Raw genomic sequence first — 20,652 nt, 5'->3', positions numbered from 1 at the left:
AAAACAATCAAACACGAACCATAATAGTCTGCTTAGGTGAAGATCTGTGTTTGCTGGAACATTTTTGTTCTATAACATTAGACACAGTCACACCATAGGTTTAAATGTGAATTTTGAAGCTACTATGTTTATGTAATTGCTAGTAAGCTGCTAAAAAGGAATACAACAACCACAGAGAGTTTACCTGCTTGACTGCTTTTACTTAGTAACAAGTTAGCAATTTCAAATCAAAAGAAAATCCACAAGTCACTGTGCTTAATTTATGTTGTAGAACAAAATGTGAAAATCACTTCAAGCAGGTTCATCACAAACATTAAAGGTATATACACAAACATATATGATTTTAAATCTTCAGCTGAACACAAAAGAAGATATTTTGAAGAACGTGTGTAACCAAACAGTTGCCAGTAGCAATTGACTTTTCATATAGTAGCATTTTTTATTTTTTTTTCAATACTATGGAAGTCAATGGCTTCCAACATTCTTCAAAATATTTTATTTTGTTTTCAACAGAAGAGAGAAACTCATACAGGTTTGGAACAATTTGAGGGTGAGTAAATGATGACAAGCACTTTTTTATCCCTTTAATTTACTAAAAAAAAATATATAATAATAATAATTAAAAAAGCTCTATGAAAATTGTGAGCAATATGCTTTCTACATTTCTGACGTCATGACTGAGCAGCATGAAGGGTTAACCGGCAAACTAATGTTTTTAACAGTTCACACTGATAAAGGCTACTACAAATGTATTTATCAACTGGATTTTCATTCAAACCTGTCCATATCTTGGGGGAAATCTATTTCAAGAGGGTTAGGGATCGCCATGCAGCTACAACAAATATGTCTGCTTCTTGTTGGGATTCATTTTCAAATTCATGCCAATAAGCATCTGGCCTACAGACGGCTCTGGGGTGGGGCATGAACTCTAATGATGCTCTTATAATGATAGAGGAGTTTGACAGCAAAGCAGCTGCGCTCATTTGACAGCATGGACTAAACCTGATGCGCGTGAACAGCAGATCACAGCTACGATCGAGTGCATGTTACATCCCAATGCACATTATGTCCTTTTTTACTGCAAGTGCCTAAATCAAGACATTGGGTAGTGTGAAGGTATTATCATGCCACAGGATATGCAATTTCCTTTAGAAGTGAACCAATGCAGACAAGTCTCCGTTTGAGGAACTTGATTCACTCTGGAGTCTCGGTATCATCTTGAAGCTGGACGATGCGCGCGGAACTTTCCAGATAGATCAATGTTATGAATTTGCATTATGCCTTCACTACATCATGGCGCTATTTTTATTGGAGTATTTTTAATAGTCACCGGTGGCTCCACCGCTTTTCTAACTTCTAATCAAAGTCGACTGCAGGCGTTCAGCATGTGCTGTGTGGTGCTCGGGGCGGTGATGCTAATATTAGGGCTCTTCTGGGCGATGAACGGCAAGAGAAACCCGGTGACTTATAATGAAGAGTACAGCCACGACTACAGTCAAGTCCTGTTCACCCCACCGCCCGGAAACCACTTCCCCGAGTCCCAGTCCGTCTTTCTTCACGGGTAAGTGGGGAATCGCATCATAAATTCACTTAGAAATGTCTGCGCTGATGATTCTGATAAGATGAAATAAAGGTAGACTACAGAAGATAAAACCACTGTCTGAGCAATTTGGAGTTGAGTCGCAGAGAAGTTTCCATTCAAAAGTGCATTAAGCTGTAGCCTATATCAGGATCAATCTAGAGTTGTTAGCAGAGGGACTCGACCCCAAACTCCCCTCAGTAACTCATAAAAAATAACGTTTTGTGTTATTTTAGTAGCCATAAATGGGCACTAACAAATACTCAAGTAACTATAAAATTGCAATTTCGAGATATATTTCATTTACAAGTATAGATGAAATTGCAGTTTTATAGCATACGTAGGCCTAACTTTTACTTTTTATATTGTACATTGTAAATCGTAAATGTATTTTTATGTACTTTAAAGTAATTATATATATAATATGTATATAATTACTTTAAATATTTCATGAGTAATTCTAAGTAATTCTACAATAGCCTATATAGCCTGTCTAAAATTGCAGTTTTATATGTATTTGTACTCTTTATTGCACTTTTTAAATTTTAAATGTATTTCTGTGTAGGCTACTTTAAAGTAGTTTTATATATATATATATATATATATATATATATATATATATATATATATATTTAATGAGTAATTCTACTATATATATAGTAGAATTACTCATGAAATTGCAATTTTGTACTTTTATATTGTACTTTTCAAATTCTATATGTATTCTATATGTAGTTTGTATAGATATAATTACAATTTCATGAGTAATTCTATTATGTAGCCTACACACACACACACACACATACACACACACATATATATATATATATATATTTATGTGTGTGTGTGTGTACTTTGACTCAAAATATCTTATCTTGATGTTGTATATTGTTCTTATTCCAACACCCATAAATCCAACCTAATCTCTCTGAACTCAAACTCCATCTCTCATTTTATCACAGGTAATATAATGCCATGTTATACATTATATTAACAATAATTTTAATAAATATAAACACTTTCAACATATTTTCAACATTAAATAAATGAGTAGACCTGATAAAAAAGAGCAGCCTTGAACATGTGTAAATGCTTCTCTAGTTAATTTACCAAAAAGTGGCCCACATAAAACAGATGCATACATTTTCAAGAAGCTTTTTTATTTGACTGGAATAGATAGGAGCAAACATGGAGATAATTTTACTTTTCCACCCATAACCCAAATCCCTCCGGATTTACGCCATCTCCTTTTCCTTTCCCCCTCTCTCTCACCATCAGATGTCATTAAAAATCACTTAGAGGAGAAGCCTAAGAACCATTGCTGCTCCTCTGCGCTGTTATCTGATCCTGAAAGGCCCTCTAGTGTTGATAAACAGCATATACCACCTTACATTCAGGTTCCGCTGCCCCAGGCCCAGCACACTTATTAAAAATGAATAATTGCATTATTGTGTTTTGAAGGACATTGCAAAGGCGAGGTGTATATGGTGAAGATTTGGACTATCCCCCGATGGAGCCCACCTGTTTTAGCCCTACCAGTCGGGGTCGGCCGCCTCACTGGGACATGGAACCTCCCCCGCCTTATGAGGTGGCCATCAAAACCACTCGGAGCTCCACGCACCTGAGACGCAGCTACTCAGACACACAGCTGCTCACTGAACCTCTGTTTGGACGCTCACGAGAGATCAGTTTCGAAGTGTGACATCTGAGCCACGTTCATCTCTTGAGACCCGAACTAAGGAGCTAAATAGCCACCCTAAAGTATTCGCAAACTAGCGTTCATGAAGCTTCAAAACAGGCATTGACAATCCACAGCTCGTCGAGTCGAGGGGGTGTTTTGTGCCTCTTGAGATAGTTCTCGTCTTGACCATGTGTTTACAGCCTTATTCAGACAGAAGTGTAGAATACTGTGCTTTTTCTCAAATAAAATGCATTATAAGCTGTTGAAAATAAGTGGTTAATATCTCATTAAACATAATGCAATGCATTTTTTAAAAAAAGAGAAGGCTTTAATCTTAGTTAGACGTACCTATTCCCACTGTTTCAAGTCATCTCAATAAATATCTCAAATTCTATATATTCTAGTACACCTGAATGTGAGAAAAGTAGCTTCTGCATATGGGAGTGTATTCAGTTCTGTAATCAAAACTAGTGAATCTGTCAAAGCTATAGTGAATCACAAAGATGTCAAAATAAATTACAATTACATTTATATAGTTTAATTCTTATATTATACAAGTCATTCACAAATATAATTAAATATAATTTAATTAATTACAATGAAATATTCACAATTCATCAATTGTTACATTGTTCCAAAATATTCAAAATCAAAAATACATTTATAGTACCTCCTTTTAACTAGCCATTGCACTTAAATGCATTTGCAGCTAACTTCCTGTCCTGCAACTGAAATTTGCATGATATTCCAACACTTTAAAAAAATATATATATATATATATCAGACAACAGGTTTGATTAATGACAAAGAAAAGTGTTTAATTTGTATATTTATCCATTTGTTAGAGTCTCAGGGTGAAACATTGTGTTTAATGCAAATAATATTTTCATGGCATATGAGCACACAATTTTGACTCAAAAACATGGTCAGGTTGCTGTAGAGATGTGGCCAGAGAAATGATTTATGCATAAAGCACATATTGTGGTGGCTGATAATGGGAGCACATCTCTGTTGAGAAAACCACACAGCATTACTGAGTTTAATGATGAACTAATGCTCTGTTAATATTGTTTGGAACACTATAAACATTACATTCACAGCCACTGCTTCCTCTGACTCATCCATTACAATGATATTCATCTTTTAACAAGGGCACTTCTGGGTATTCGCTATATTTTGTACATATTCTATGTGTTTTCTTTGAACTGCAGTGAATAATACCGAGGGCTATTTGCATCACTTCTGTTTGCATGCTAGACGTTTATTTGAGATGATGTATGTTCTTTTATTATTTCAACAACTAAAGGATAAACCAGACTCGCAATTTTCTTATTCATTTTTTGATGTGCTATGAAAGGAAAACATTATATGATTATAAATCTTTGCACTTGTATGTACCAGGTGGAAATCATCTTACCACAAATGACAGAACATCTCATCAGTGAAGAAATAACTAGTATTTATGTCAGTTTTCAATTCTACAAAATACATGATCTGTAAATGCTACAGCCTGGCTGTATGTTCAGTATGTCAGTATAAAATTTAACCATATACACACCTTACACATAACATATGACTCTTAAAGTAGTAAAGATTCAGATCAATTCCAAGAACTCAACCGAGTTTTAGAATGTAACATCTCATCCATGTACTGCAAGTTGCAACCATGATAAGCAACATGTCACGATAAGCACACAAGGGAAGCGAGGAGACGAGAGGCAAATTTCAAAATAACAGTCTTTAACTAAATCCAAAAAGCGTAACAAGGCAGGGAACACAAGACAGTGGGACTCCGGAGCCATGGCGGGGCAGGGAGCTCAGGAGGCCATGGCAGGAGGTCTTCATGGCCATGGCCTCATCTTTCGCAGCAACAGGAGAAGCAGGTGGCTTGGGAATGGCCTCTGCGGCCATGACTAGAGAAGCTGCCTGCCCCAGACGAGCCTCCATGGACAAGACAAGACACGACAAGACTTTAAAATATGGCTTCAGGGGACATGACTTGACTCTGGTCAGGGGCTGGAGCCTGCATTGGTCTCTTGGTCAGGGGCTGGAGCGAACTTTGGAGCTGAAGTGAGCCGCAGCCGGCGGGCTTGACTTTGAGCGGCAGCCTGCGAACTTGACTTTGACGCAGCAATCCCGTCGAACTACCACGCCGAATTTCAGCAGGCTAGGGTGGGATGACGAGCGGTGATTTCCATGCCGCGGGGAAAAAAGACAGCAAAACAAAACGGGTAGAAAGGGCGCCACTCACTCTTTTTGTATTGGTTTGTGTATTCTGTCACGATAAGGGAAACGAGGAGACGAGAGGTAAACTTCAAAATAACAGTCTTTAATTAAATCCAAAAAAGGGTAACACAAGGCGGGGAACACAAGAAACAGGACATCTACGTTAATACCGGACACTAGACAAGGGATAACACAAGGCTTAAGTAATAAACGTAAACAAGATAATTAAACAAACACAGCAGGAACAGAATGAACATAAATTAATTGAACAGGAACAGGAAAGTAACCAAATATGGGCATACACGAGGGAAAACTAAGTCAAGGGGAGCATGAGACAGAAAACCACAAGACAAGACAGGACACAGGTCTTACACAACACCCATAGCTATTTCCAAATATTTGCTGCACCATGGCACACCATAATCTCTCTATTGAGAAATAGTGGTTGGGAGAAATTCCCGAGTTCCTAAACTATTTCCCATAATATGTCAATCTTTATATTTTATACAGATGTATTAACGAGATGCCTCAAGGTTCGATGTCATGTGACAGTTTTATCTGATCTGCAGAGGCATGTCCCTCTCAGTGTTTGGAATTGAGGGAAGAGCCCCTGATATTATGCAGAAGAATTAATGAGACCTCACAAGTCATGCAAGTGAACTTTTCAATGACTGCTCATCAAAGGGTTAACAGTGAGCAGGACAGGTGCAAAGATTGAAAAAAAAGAAAAAAAAGTTTGTTTTACATTAACTTAATAAACTGTTAAAATGAGACTAACACCGCTGTTCTAAATATTGGCAAATGTTGTGGCAGTAGTGTGACTTTATCAGTTTTATCATAAAAAGAGCTTTTGTTGGCTTGTGTGCATTGAAGGAAGGAAGGAAGCATTTATATAGCGCTTTTATTGTGTATTGCTATACACCCAAAGCGCTTTACAATCATGTGAGGGGTCTCTCCTCAACCACCACCAGTGTGCAGCATCCACTTGGATGATGCGACGGCAGCCACAGGACAACAGCGCCAGTGCGCTCACCACACACCAGCTACAGGTGGAGAGGAGAGAGAGATAGAGATAGAGCCAATCAAGTGGATGGGGATTATTAGGAGGCCGTGATTGACAGGGGCCAGTGGAGGGAATCTGGCCAGGACACCGGGGTTACACCCCTACTCTTTACGATGAGTGTCATGGGATTTTTAATGACCACAGAGAGTCAGGACCTCGGTTTAACATCTCATCCGAAAGACGGTGCTCTTTTTTACAGTATAGTGTCCCCGTCACTATACTGGGGCGTTAGGACCCACACAGACCACAGGGTGAGCACCCCCTGCTGGTCTCACTAACACCTCTACCAACAGCTACCTAGTTTTCCCAGGAGGTCTCCCATCCAGGTACTGACCAGGCTCAGCCCTGCTTAGCTTCCATGGGCAACCGGTCTTGGGCTGCAGGGTGATATGGCTGTGGCTTGAATAAAGCTGTGTATTGTATCAGAAATCTCTCTACGAGAGACCCGAATGGCACTTCCACGCCCAGGATTTCCTTAATGACAAGTAATGGGAAGTTAGACTCATTTCCGCAACTCGGTTCTTTTGAACAGTTGAAAAAAAAAAGAGTAAAAAATAGATTCAGTGGTTCTGAGAAGCAACCCATAACATGTCATACCCACCTATAACACGTCATTGAGTGTTGCTTGACAAAATATGACAACCCCTTTTCGAGGAACAGAACTAATGCATCCATTACAATGAACTAATGCAGCTATATAATTTCATGTGTGAGTAAAATAGCCTATTAAGCACCACCGTAAATGACTAAGTTTCATATTATAGTCAAATTGTGCTAATTAAAGTAGCCTACAAACATTTTTCAAACATTATCTAAATATTTTTCTACACATTAGTAGAGTAGGCTAATGTACAAACCTAATCATATACAACCCGAATTCTGGAAATATTGGGACGTTTTTAAAATTTGAATAAAATGAAAACTAAAAGAATTTCAAATCACATGAGCCAATATTTTATTCACAATGGAACATAGTAATCGTAACAAATGTTTAAGCTGAGAAATTTTACAATTGTATGCACAAAATGAGCTAATTTTCAAATTTGATGCCTGCTAGGTCTCAAAATAGTTGGGATGGGGGCATGTTTACCATGATGTAGCATCTCCTCTTCTTTTCAAAACAGTTTGAAGATGTCTGGGCATCGAGGTTATGAGTTTCTGGAGTTTTGGTGTTGGAATTTGGTCCCATTCTTGCCTGATATAGGTTTCCAGCTGCTGAAGAGTTTGTGGTCATCTTTGATGTATTTTTCGTTTTAATGATGCCCCAAATGTTCTCTATAGGTGAAAGATCTGGACTGCAGGCAGTCCAATTCAGCACCCGGACTCTTCTACTACGAAGCCATGCTGTTGCAGTAGCTGCAGTATTGGTTTTGCATTGTCCTGCTGAAATACACGTCGTCTGGAGGGGAGCATATGTTGCTCTAAACCTTTATATACCTTTCAGCACTCATAGTGCCTTCCAAAACATGCAAGCTGCCCATACCGTATGCACTTATGCACCCCCATACCATCAGAGATGCTGGCTTTTGAACTGAATGCTGATAACATGCTGGAAGGTCTCCCTCCTCTTTAGCCCGGAGGACACGGCGTCCGTGATTTCCAACAAGAATGTCAAATTTGGACTCGTCTGACCATAAAACACTGTTCCACTTTGAAACAGTCCATTTTAAATGAGCCTTGGCCCACAGGACACGAGAGTGCTTCTGGACCATGTTCACATATGGCTTCCTTTTTGCATGATAGAGCTTTAGCAGATGGCACGGCGGATTGTGTTTACCGACAGTGGTTTCTGGAAGTATTCCTGGGCCTATTTAGTAATGTCATTGACAGAATCACGCCGATGAGTGATGCAGTGTCGTTTGAGGGCATCCAACAAAGGTCTTCGGCCTTGTCCCTTACGCACAGAGATTTCTCCAGTTTCTCTGAATCTTTTGATGATGTTATGCACTGTAGATGATGAGATTTGCAAAGCCTTTGCAATTTGACATGTTGAGGAACGTTGTTTTTAAAGTATTCCACAATCTTTTTACGCACTCTTTCACAGATTGGAGAGCCTCTGCCCATCTTTACTTCTGAGAAACTCTGCCTCTATAAGACATCCCTTTTATAGCTAATCATGTTACAGACCTGGTGTCAATTAACTTAATTAGTTGCTAGATGTTCTCCCAGCTGAATATGTTTTAAAAGTTCTTGCTTTTTCAGCCCTTTGTTGCCCCTGTCCCAACTTTTTTGAGACCTGTAGCAGGCATCAAATTTGAAATGAGCTCATTTAGTGGATAAAAGTATACAATTTCTCCATTTAAACATTTGTTATGTTCTCAATGTTCTATTGTGAATAAAATATTGGCTCGTGTGATTTGAAAGTCTTTTAGTTTTCATTTTATTCAAATTTAAAAAACGTCTCAACATTTCCGGAATTCGGGTTGTATATATATATTTTTTCTCTTATGGTTTAATAATGTTTGCCAGTACAATTTTTGTGATTAATTTGTTAATGTTTTTCCACCTGTCGGTAGAAAACAAAAGAATTGTTACTAAATGGCTATATAGAGTGGTGGAACTATGATGTCACTTTGTAGGGAAAAACCCGGAAGCGAGTTAGCATTTTAGCACTTCCGGTTCCATCGTCCCAGAGTCAATGGGTTTTTTGAATTTGTGTTTGGTTAAATCCCCTAAAATAAGGTCTGTGGTTCACACAAGCTCAAGATACTTTCACGTTTTATTCTATGACATAAAACACACCAGTTACACCCCACTCATGATTTTTTTTAAACTGTTACGTTTCTTTAAAAAGACAGTTGCTAAATGGGACTACAGGCGCTGTCGGAGACATTCAACGTCATCACGCCGAACAGTTTATCAATTTACAGTATCGATTTTCTAGAAGCAAGGATAAAATAACATTTTGTGTACACACCTAAAATGATAGCTGAAATGTACTTCATTCACTAAAATAAGTTTAATCTTACCATATCCAAAACCTCACTCACTCTGCTGTTATTTAATAGATTAAATGCACTAGAATTTTATTGAATAGTACGTGGAGACACATTTTTAATTAAAATATTCATATTAATCAAGGATTTATTGACTTTCATGTGTCCTTTAGTTATGATTATTTCATTTATTCACTATACTATTTATTACTAATGTCTCATTTCAGTTTTAGTTTGGCTCTAGTTTTGTATTATAGTTATGTTTATATGAAAAGGTGCATGAAGCGTGGATTAAAATTCATATACAGAGTAAATCCTTTTCACTGAACGTTAAAAATAAGTTTGAAACGTTGTCGGAAGCTGGTGGTGGTGACGCTGAAGGCGAGCGACCGTGGTGCTGTAGTTCGTTAAATAGCCTAAGTTTAGCTTTTAAGTTCTGGCGCTTTTATTTAGGCATCAAAATTCATAAAACTTCTATATTTTTGTGACTGAACTATGATTGAACACAGAGCTTATTTTTTGCGATAATGAAAATCCTATTGGCTTTTTGTCGAGGGAACCAGTTTCGCCTACAAAGTGACGTCATGCATGAAACTGGTTCCCCTATGACGTCACTTTGTAGGCGGATCGGCTGTTAGCATGAAACTGGTTCCCTCGACAAAAAGCCAATAGGATTTTTCCAAATAGGCTTTTGGATTATTATGAAACTTACACATTTTGTCCATCAAGATAATCTTCACAAAATAATATAACTTTGATCAGTGGTGGGCCGTCAGGGCCAGCAAAGCCTTCTCTGCTGGCCTAAACACTATCAGAATCACTGACTTAGTTTTAATTAATTTTTTTTTTTTCCATGAATGTGTTTTCAATTATTTCCAATAGTCTATTCTCTTCATTTCATAGCTTTTCTCTTGGTTGCGCTGCTTCCAGTAGTGTATGTTTATATTAGAGCTTTTATCCAATCATATTTCAGCAATCGTTTTGCCAGGGTCAAAGAAATCTGCCTAAGCCGCGTTCACACTAGCAGTTACTTTGTCGCTGCATGTCTGCCAGGGGCTAGCGATGAGGCTGCTAGTGGGCTGTTCTCACTACTGGTTGCCTTGACAGCGAATCAGGTTTATTGCCGCTAAATACAAACATTTTGGAGGCAAAAGACTAAATATAATATAAATATAAATTAAATCCGTACATACAAAAATGAATGAGAAACAGAGCCTACTTTTTTTCCATTGCATGTGTTTATCTACGGTTGAGAGGAGAATGATCACATGAGGTCAACCGTCTTCTTTCCTATTGGCTGTGGCTCCCGAATTCTCTCTTAATTTGCATAAAGTTGAAGGATTCTGAACTTTGTAGCGTCGCTGGACACGCCCCATCCGGTCGCCAACGGTCGCTCGTGTCGCCGGAAATCGCCAGCTCTCCATTGAAATGAATGGGATCATGTCGCTTTGTGTCGCTTGTAGTGTGAACGGGGCTTTACTGCATTTCTGTGTAATATTTATGGTTTCTATAGCCGTGGAATCATTATGATGGTATTAAGGTGTTCATGTAGGATGCCATTGAAGGCCTAGGTGTAAAATGCACGGCCCGCCACTGACTTGAAGCCTAAATAAAAGCGCCAGCACTTAAAAGCTAAACTATAAACGAACTACAGCACCACGGTCGCTCGCCTTCAACGTCACCACCAGCACGCTCCCGACAACTTTTTCAAACTTATTTTTAACATGTTCAGTGAAAAGGATTTACTCTATATATGAATTTTAATCCACGCTGCATTTCATATAAACTGGGATAAATACAAAACTAGAGCCAAACTAAAGCTGAAATGAGACAGTAGTAATAAATAGTATAGTGAATAAATTAAATAATCTTAACTTGAAACCACGTAGGCTATTTCTGTACATTTTGAAATAAGGTGCATTAAAAGTCAATAAATCCTTGATTAATATGAATATTTTAATTAAAAACTTATCCCCACGTACTATTCAATAAAATTCCAGTGCATTTCATCTATTAAATAACAGCAGAGTGAACGAGTTTTTGGATATGGTAAGATTAAACTTGTTTTAGTGAACAAAGTACCACATTTCAGCTATCATTTTGTTGGGCAAAATGTTATTTTATCCTTGCTTCTAGGAAATCCTCAATCTGCTTTCTAACAGCTTCATGTGGCCTAATTTTAACGTGGCTTTAAGCACTATGCATCGTTAAAGTTTCACTTTCACCATGTAAAGCCGTAAATGTGGTGTTTAAATTACATGGAATAATCGTATGAGTTTTTATGGTCCGAACCCAGAGTCTCTGTATCAGTAAGCGATAAAAAGATGTGTCGCCTTTCGGGGCAAAGTCAAAAAACATTGTCGAACAAATGCGGGAAACTATTTATTGGTTATTCTACAATTAATTGAATTACAAATTATACAACAATTGGAAAATACTGTTTTATGTCGTAGAATAAAACGAAAGTATCTTGAGCCTGTCTGAACCACGGACCTTATTTAAGGGATTTAACCAAAATCCCATTAAAAAAAACCTGGGAAGATGGAACCGGAAGTACTGAAATGCTAACTCGCTTCCGGGTTTTCGCCTACAAAGTGACATCATAGTTCCACCACTCTGTTATAAATCTCTAGCAGCCAAACGATCCGTTCTTGGACTAGTGAACCGGCTCACCTGAATCATTGAAAAGATTCACTTCAAAAGAACGATTCATTAACGGATCGGTCGTCCCTCTGAAGTGGCATCTACCTCCGCCCATAAACTCTGCCACTTCCTTTTCACGTTTAAATGCCAGAGACTCGGATGATATACTGACACCGATGGGTGTGGGAAGAATTTGACTTTCCATAAGGATTCTCTAAGGAAATGACTGGCTGAGTTGCGATTTCCGTGGTAAAGTGAAGAGCTTGCTGGAAATGATTATCCCCGTTGAGTATAATGAAACTAGCGGCGCTAGACGCCTATTCTGTACAGATAGATGTGTTGAAGACCGTTCATTAGAAGAAACGCTTACACTCATCCACTGATGTTCAACTTCATGATCAAAACAAACGCGAGTCGTACTGCGTCAACCCGACAAGGTAATGCATTTAAAAATGACGACATGAATAGCACGATTTTTGTTACATGTGAAAAATGTATATTCAGTCACAATGTTAAATCATAATATTCGACTATAATAATTGTAACGGCATTTGAATAACATTTATTTATTGTATTTAATATGGATAAGACGGTATTAGGTTGATACAGTGTTCATACGTTACATTGTAATAATGCAATTCTTACCTTGGCTTAAAGACATATTTTGCCTCATTTAAACTCTAAACTTACTTTTTTTTTTTTTGTGCAACTAATGTAGGCATTTTGTTTATGTCTGGTTTCTGAACAGTTTATTTAGACGTTACCACATGAAAAACGTGTAACTTAATGCATTCTATGAGCAATTGGATTTATATTGAAGCATGCTGCAGTATGTTCTAATATGTTTTAAGATGTTTTAATATGTAAAAACTATCCTTTTTGTCTTGGGTGCAAGTGTAACGTTAACTCATTTATGCTGCTCTATGTGTAGGATGGTCTGTGATCTCTTTCTTGGATCTGCGAGGATATGAACTGACTCAGGGGCTGGACTGTCCTTTGTGCTCTGCTCTGCGCAACACAACTTGAAGCTCATACTCAGACTATCATACACACATGCACAGTGATATGTGTGGTGTTACAAGGGCAGAAAACAACGTGCCTACTAGTGATTGCATAGCCAGAAGAAACAGCATGTCCTTCCAGCACAGGTGGCAAGTTTCATTGGGGATCTTGCTTGTGGTAGCAGGCCTGGTGCTCTTTATGACTATGTATATGTACGTTGTTCTCATTAGCATCCCTATAGTGTGTTTGGGCCTCTTTATTCTCATCCGTGCCTTCTGCGTGGTCTTTAAATCCAGTCATGTAGCTTTGCCGGGTCACTTCCTTCTACACCCGCGAACGGGCACCCGTTACACCCACCATCAAGCCATTGCGGTGCAAAGGTAAGAAGCGAATGCTGTACTATATTTGTGCATAGATATCATTATGAGGCTAATTTATGAGTGCAATTAAAGAGATCCAAGGGTTTAGCCAGAGTTGTGGCAACTCTACAAACACGACAAGTGTCATGGAGTATGTAAATGTCAAATCAAGTTTCTGGAACACTGTGAATAGATACAAAATAAACAGAGAGACTAAAAGCTGGAATAGACTATGTGACTTTTAAAATCGGAACAGATTTTAATATTTGCACACTGACATTTGGCATCTAGCACTAATCTGTGCAAAAATCATGTAGTGTATTCCAAGTTTTATACATGGACAATATCAAAAACAAAACATAATAAGGAATTTTGAGAGGTCAAGAATCCACAAGGATAAATGACATGGCACTCATTTATTTATTTTTTTTTGTTATATCTATAAATTTATTCAAAAATACATTTAAAATGTGATTCATACATATGTCTTGAACACATTTTCTATTATAATCATGTTTTTCAATCCTGAATTGCAATTAAATTTGTTATTTGGAGGCAAATTTCAAAAATGTCAGGGTGATACAATGATGAAAATTATTGATTCTTTTATTATTGATTCTATGTATATATGTATGTTTTCCAATAAATGACCGTCATGTGGTGCAACCAACACGCAGAACACCCATAAAATGACATCATAATGCACCCCCTGCTGACCCTGACCTAAATAAGTTGCATTGCTAAAAGAGTTTTTTAACATTAGTTAGGATTCATTAAATGATTGGTTTGACTTTAGTATGAGCAATAGTAATAGTTTTCTTTTGCACTCACTAGTACTAGTAACATCAGTTATAAGACATAGAATGCTGAAAAATAATACACTGTTTGGATGTTTTGTATACACTTGTATCTCTGGCTTTCAGTTTATAAAAATATACAAACTAAGAGGGTGCTCTGTCTCTTTTCGGCCCACTCTCAGTTTGAAAGCCAAAGTTAAGCAGAAGTAACAAATGTTCTGATTATAGAAGTAGGTCAGCAGCGAAAACAGTAAGAGTCTGCAGTGTTAAATGGTAGACATGGTGAGTCCATGAACTATTTCATGTCAACACCATTTGCATTTATTTTCATAGTACAAAAGCCCAATGTATTGGTTGGAATATGATAATTTTCCTCTATCCAATATGTCTGTCTATGAGATGCTGGTTTGTGAAAAAAAAAATACTTCCAAACTTCAGCTTTATTTATTTAGTCTGTTTTAATTTATATTTTATTTGGTATTTTTCTTATTCCAGTTTAATATACAAAGACAACTGTGTGTCACTATCAAAATAGCTCATTGTTTGTTAACCACTTCTGCAATTTGTTTGGTGAGTTTAGTGTTTTAGGAATTACACACTTTAGCTTTAAATTAGATGTTAGGAAGTCATTCTGTGATGCCCAGCTCAACACAACAGTGTTTTTATGTCAATTACAGTTATTAGTGTAAGAGTTTGAACTCAGTCAAAGCAGTCCAAAACATTTTTAAATGTTTCAGTGCCTGACAAAATGCAATTGTGTCATGTAATTAATGGAGAAACTGAGAAAAAATGTTAAGGCAATGTTTACAGACAAAGTGAAGACTGAACAGCTGCTGGGTGCCAAATTCTTTCAGTGTTCCATGTCTGAGGGAAAGAGAGAGAGAGAAAGAGAGAGAGAGAGAAAGAGAGAAAGGGCCCATTGACATTTAAATTCTATTAAGGTGCTGGTACTTCATAATGATCTTAGTTTATATTCAAATCTATTTATACTTTTTTTTTTTTTTTTGGAGAATCATGCTGAATCCAAAAATCAAAGGGGGCAAAGCAGTTCATTCTGACCACATGATCAGGAGTATAAATGTTAACAGAAAGCAGTCGGCATTGTACACTAGCCCAGAAAGAATGAGGAGGGAGGAAACAAGAGGAAGAGAGACGAGATTTTTTGTTTCTTGCAACATGCTGAAGCCATCAAATCAGTGCCTAGGGGTCCCCCCTTCTCCCCACCCCTGTCTTTTTGGCAACTGAAGTAAAGTCGTTTTAAGGGGATAATGTTAAACGCTCAAACTCTTTGGTTTAAAAAAAAAAGAACAACCTACCAAGCACACACTAGGTGAAATAAATGTTGTCTCTATATTTCCTTATTAGCTAAAGACCCTGATGTAGTCTGGTGCTCCTTATTTGGGAGTCACACACACATTTATTTTATTTTTTTTTCAAATATGTTCTATTACTTTTCAATTATGGCAGTATTTCATATTAAAAATAGAGACAATACCTTTAAAATCCAGATTCCCATACAGCTCTATATAAATTCTCTAATTGTTTTTAAGACATAAATACTTATTTTTATTAAGTTGTGGGTTTGGATTTAGACATTTTCAAAGACAACTTTTTGTAAAGGTTTAGATTTTTTTTTTTTCAAATGTTGATTTAAAGCGTCAGTTTTTGAATTATTATTACTACAGTCAAACCTGAACACAGATAAAGCATTTTTGTTACACAAAACATTAAAATTCTACAAAAATGAACAAATGTTTTATCAGAGCTTAATCCTTCTGGGTCTGATTAGAATATCTTCAAACTCTTATTTCAGTTTTCTGACTCGTTATGGCTATATGGTAATAGCCATACCAATTAATTTGAATGCGTATAATTGTGTGTTTGTATGTCTGAGTGTGTGTGTATGTGAGTGGATGTGTTGTAGTTGAATTATTGCTTTTATTTTACATATTTGCTGTGTTACAGTCACACCAGTTCATAGGTGTGTGTGCATGTGTGTATAAGTGTGTGTGAGTGGATGTGTTGGTTTTGCACTCATGATGTTTTAGAGTTTCACCCCATCATTGCTGTGTACTTTTTTCTGCATTGTAGCAGATTTGTAGATTGTACCTACAAAAATTTGCTGAATTTTTGTGTTTTTGTCAATTTCCCATTCATTTCCTATAGTCAGTCATTTTTGACCAAAGACCACAAGTGTGACAATTTTTTTTATGACCACTTAGCCTGCTCGAATCAAGCCCTCAATTTTTTTGTGTGTGTTCACATTCCAAATGCCATAAAAGTCACCAAGTTTCGTACCATTCCGATGAAGCTGTGATTTAAAAACATAAAATTTTTCGGTCAAAAGTGACCAAAGAGCACCAGAGGGTTAAGCGAAATCAGAGACTAAACTGGTATGACATCATTTCGAACATAACGACCAAAATAATTTCAGACCAAAACGAAGTTCGCTTGAAGTTTGTTTGGGAAGTTTAAAGCAGTTTTCCAAAGCAAACTTTTCAGAAATCTGGTAAACACCTTCAAACTACCATTGGTCTGTGGCGATTACGTAATAGGTAGATTTAGCTCTGGGGCTCCACAAAAGTCAGCTGAAGTTGTAATTCTAATTGAAAATGAGTGACACTGACACTCACACGGCTCTGGGGGATTTGTAAAGAAAAATGTCAGAGGATTTCGATATACTGTAAGCCAAAAGGAGACTGGTTTTCCTTTGCTTTAAACGAAACTTGGTTCTCACGAGACTAGTATATTCTCACCAGAGCTTACACTACACCTACGTCATCCGCTGGAACGCCACTCTCTAGTGAAAGTGTGTACAACAGTTAGCAGAAGCTAGAGATTACTGTTTATAAAGTTTTAAATATGTATATTTTTCATACACAAACAGATCGCTTTGATTCAGAAGGTCTTTATGTATCCTCCGGATCCACGTGGAGTACTTTTTATGATGGATGGAGGCACTTTTTTGGACTTCAAAATATCAACCACCATTCACATGCCACATATTCAAACTATATGTACGCATATTCACTTCTGTTCCCTTTCCCCAGGAGGCTGGATCGCATCCGGAGGGCTACAGCAGAGGAGCACAGTCCAGTCCAAGTGCCTCCCACCTCAGACATCAGTCCACAGAGTCAACCTGCAACCCCTCCACCCTGGCAAATGGAGCCACCACCGTCCTATGAGACTGTTATGAAGACCACTACAGCTGTAAACCAAGTATAACAACTGGTTTGACTGTAAACACCGACACGTTATGATTGAAAAGTTGGTTTAATTGGGGGTGCACAGATATGAAAAATCTGTCAGTCACAGTTAAGCCAGTAATTATTTTCGTTTTATGGCTGATAACTGATAAATGGCCTTATTAAACTCTATTCTACATAAATAAATACTTTAAATGCTACAACTGAATGTAGGCGTCAAAACAGCGATGGGGTTAAAGATGGATATTTTTTATTTTTTTGCAGTATGAAAGGTGAATATTTATCCATAACTTTCATTTTTAGAACAACAAAAAAAGTTGGTTTGAATGAAAAAACAAAGTAACACTTTTATGCATGAATGCACACAGCTCTGCATGCACTCTACAAGAGATGATGCACTTAAAGGGTTATATCTTTTTATATCTCTATCCCTTAAGTTATTGTATAGATACAGACTGCAAAAGTAATCCGAAATAAAAAGGGAAACAAGTTCACATACGTAATATTTAATGATAAATGGGGAAAAAGACAGAAACCGATATATTGTGCAGCTCTATTTCTCTATCTATGTCTAATCTGTTCAAAAAACTGCTAAAGTGCCTTAAAGGCACAATATGTAAGTTTTCGCTGCTAGAGGTCGCATGTTCAGAACAATAACAAAGGCGAAGCTTGATGACGGAACGATGGGAGACCTCGTTTTCACTATAAAGGGATGTATGTAATTCACGAATCATGTTCACGGATGAGGTAACGAATTTCCTGTACCTTCCACAGTTATTCAAACAGTGAATAAATTACACAGAGAAAGCGAGCAAAGAACATTTACATTGTCAGAGAACATTATGACTGATTTCAGTTTAGCGCGAGATTAAGCACTTTCAAAAAACTCCCCTTGTAATCAGTAAAGTTGTCATTGTTTGATGAATGAATCGTTTAGTTACTTCGTACGTACATCTGCACTTGTTTAAGATGAGAGAATTCGTGAGTTGAATCCAGTCAGCCTGTCAGCGCGCGCGCACACGCTACAACGAAACTGCACCGATTCAGCGACGACTCATCTGAACGCCTCTGATTGGCCATTGGATTCATAAGCTCAACAGACTCGTGTGTGATTGGGTATAGTGCGCAGCACTGTAAAACGCAGAAAAAGAGTCACGATGCAACACTGAGCAGATACCAATTTAATGCTGCAGTCAAGAATTTTCATTTCAGCCGTAGTGCATTTACTTTAACTGTGCAGCGGTATTTTATCCACGCTTGTAGACTTTACAAACGAACACAGCATATATTACGTCATTGATAGGCGACCATGACCATGGAGGAACAGGGACGAGATAATTTTTAAAACTGGAATTTCTCTAGATTTACAAACTTTTGGAATAACGTACGTACACAACTACATGAAATATATAACACTGTGCAAGTGGTTTTGGGATTTTTTTTTATTTTTTATTACAAATATCTTACATATTGTGCCTTTAAGTGACAAGAAACTTCGTAATTTTGTAATAATAAGGACTTCTCAGTCCAAACTCCAACTGAACTCAACCTCCAGTTTCCTATCTTGTTATAGTGGTGTACTGATATATGAAAATTTTGGCTGATGTGTTAATATTTTTTTAGTTTTGAAGCCGATAACTGAAGTCCAGATCTCTGCATGCTACAAATGACACCAAGTGTCATAAACAGTGGAACTGCTTTTAAAATGGGAAGAAAACAATCTTTCTTATTTCTTAATACAAGTACAACTATTTGTAGGCTAATTCTATGAAGTATCACTGATAACTGATAAAATTACTTGCATCACTATAATTTTGTTTCTCACTTTTTTACTTTTCTCACCCAAACTTAAAGCTTATATATCTTCATAAGGTCTGAGAGACCCCAAGGCCATTTCAAGAGTTCAAAAACTAGCATTGAATGTTGATGGTTTTCAAAGTTTTATGCTTAAATTTTTTTTATTTTTTTTTTATTGTATTAATCTACAGTGTTTTACTGGTTTCAAAAACAGAAGCAGTGTTACTAAAATAGATACCAGCCACAGTGATGAAATATGCATTCCTACACTGTGGTAAAAAAAAAAAAGACTGAAAAGGAGAAGTGTCAATATCTGTCTAAAGGGTTTTTCTTAAGTCAGACAAAGGGAATGCACATATTATTTTGAAGGGAAAATAAAAGATTAATTTAAAAACACTCTTATTATTTAATATTACACATACACTACCATTCCAGTTTTGGGTCTGTAAGATTTCAAAAATGGTAAAAACAGTCATAGTATTTAATAATATTACAAATTATAACTGTTTTCTGTTTAAAACAATAATTAATTCCTGCAATGCTAAAGCTGAATTTTTAGCAGCCATTATTCCAGCCTTCAGGGTCACACGATCCTTCAGAAATCGTTCTAATAGGCTGATCTGGTGCTCAAGAAACATTTGGTATTATTATCACTGTTGAAAACAGTCAAGCTGTGTGAATTTTTGTGAAAACCATCAATAAAATACATGTAAATGTCTTTACTGCTTTTATAAATTTAAAGTTCCTGCTGAATAAATGACTTTTTAAAAAAATAAAATAAAATAATAATATTAATAAATCACTCACCCAAAAATTGCATGGTAGTGTTTATTACTGCGTTTGGTGGGACTCCAAACATGAAGTCAATCTGAAAAAAACATGAAGGTTAAAATGCTAGGTTATGATTGTAAATGCCACTGAGTACCTCTTTATTAATAAGCCGTACCAAATATTGAACTGTGCCTTGATTTCTACTCACTCACTTTTTCCCCTAGTGACCAGAACATGTTTTGGGGAAAACTTTAGACATTTCCTAATGTATATTCTTTTATTTGTCTATTTTAATGGTAGGCCTACATTATATTGTAAGAAATGGGATTGAAAAAAATGTGCCTCTCTCCAGATTGCCACTTTCATTGCCCCTTTAACAGGCCTACCAGAAACTATGTCTGTTTCGTGTGTGTGTGTTTTTTATTAAGTCTATATCACACAATGCTGCAAAAGTGTGTGTTCAGTGATGTTTTGTCAACTACGCATTGTTTTGTCAGTATATTTCTATCACCTGTGCATGTAAATACCAATAAACCGTATGATACAAAAACTGTATGGTTGATTTGTATTTGCTAACCAATATTAATATCAA

The 20,652-nt window shown here is 36.9% G+C and overlaps 2 protein-coding genes across 2 annotated transcripts; both read left to right on the top strand.

Moving 5' to 3' along the window:
* Positions 1-976: 976 nt before the first annotated feature.
* Positions 977-4,584, top strand: si:dkeyp-51f12.2 (uncharacterized protein LOC100151460 homolog). Its single transcript, XM_058756451.1, has 2 exons — positions 977-1,561; positions 3,041-4,584. The coding sequence occupies exons 1-2, from the start codon at positions 1,278-1,280 to the stop codon at positions 3,279-3,281; spliced, it is 525 nt and encodes a 174-aa protein (XP_058612434.1). The 5' UTR covers positions 977-1,277; the 3' UTR covers positions 3,282-4,584.
* Positions 4,585-5,103: 519 nt separating this feature from the next.
* On the top strand, positions 5,104-20,629 carry si:dkeyp-51f12.3 (uncharacterized protein LOC107988041 homolog). Its single transcript, XM_058754949.1, has 3 exons — positions 5,104-5,330; positions 13,157-13,510; positions 17,337-20,629. Exons 1-3 carry the CDS (start codon positions 5,104-5,106, stop codon positions 17,509-17,511), a joined length of 756 nt encoding a protein of 251 aa, XP_058610932.1. The 3' UTR covers positions 17,512-20,629.
* Positions 20,630-20,652: the final 23 nt, after the last annotated feature.

The sequence above is a fragment of the Onychostoma macrolepis genome, chromosome 20, assembly GCF_012432095.1.
Source record: "Onychostoma macrolepis isolate SWU-2019 chromosome 20, ASM1243209v1, whole genome shotgun sequence".
NCBI classification, from domain to species: domain Eukaryota; kingdom Metazoa; phylum Chordata; class Actinopteri; order Cypriniformes; family Cyprinidae; genus Onychostoma; species Onychostoma macrolepis.
This window is presented reverse-complemented; position numbering and strand designations above follow the sequence as displayed.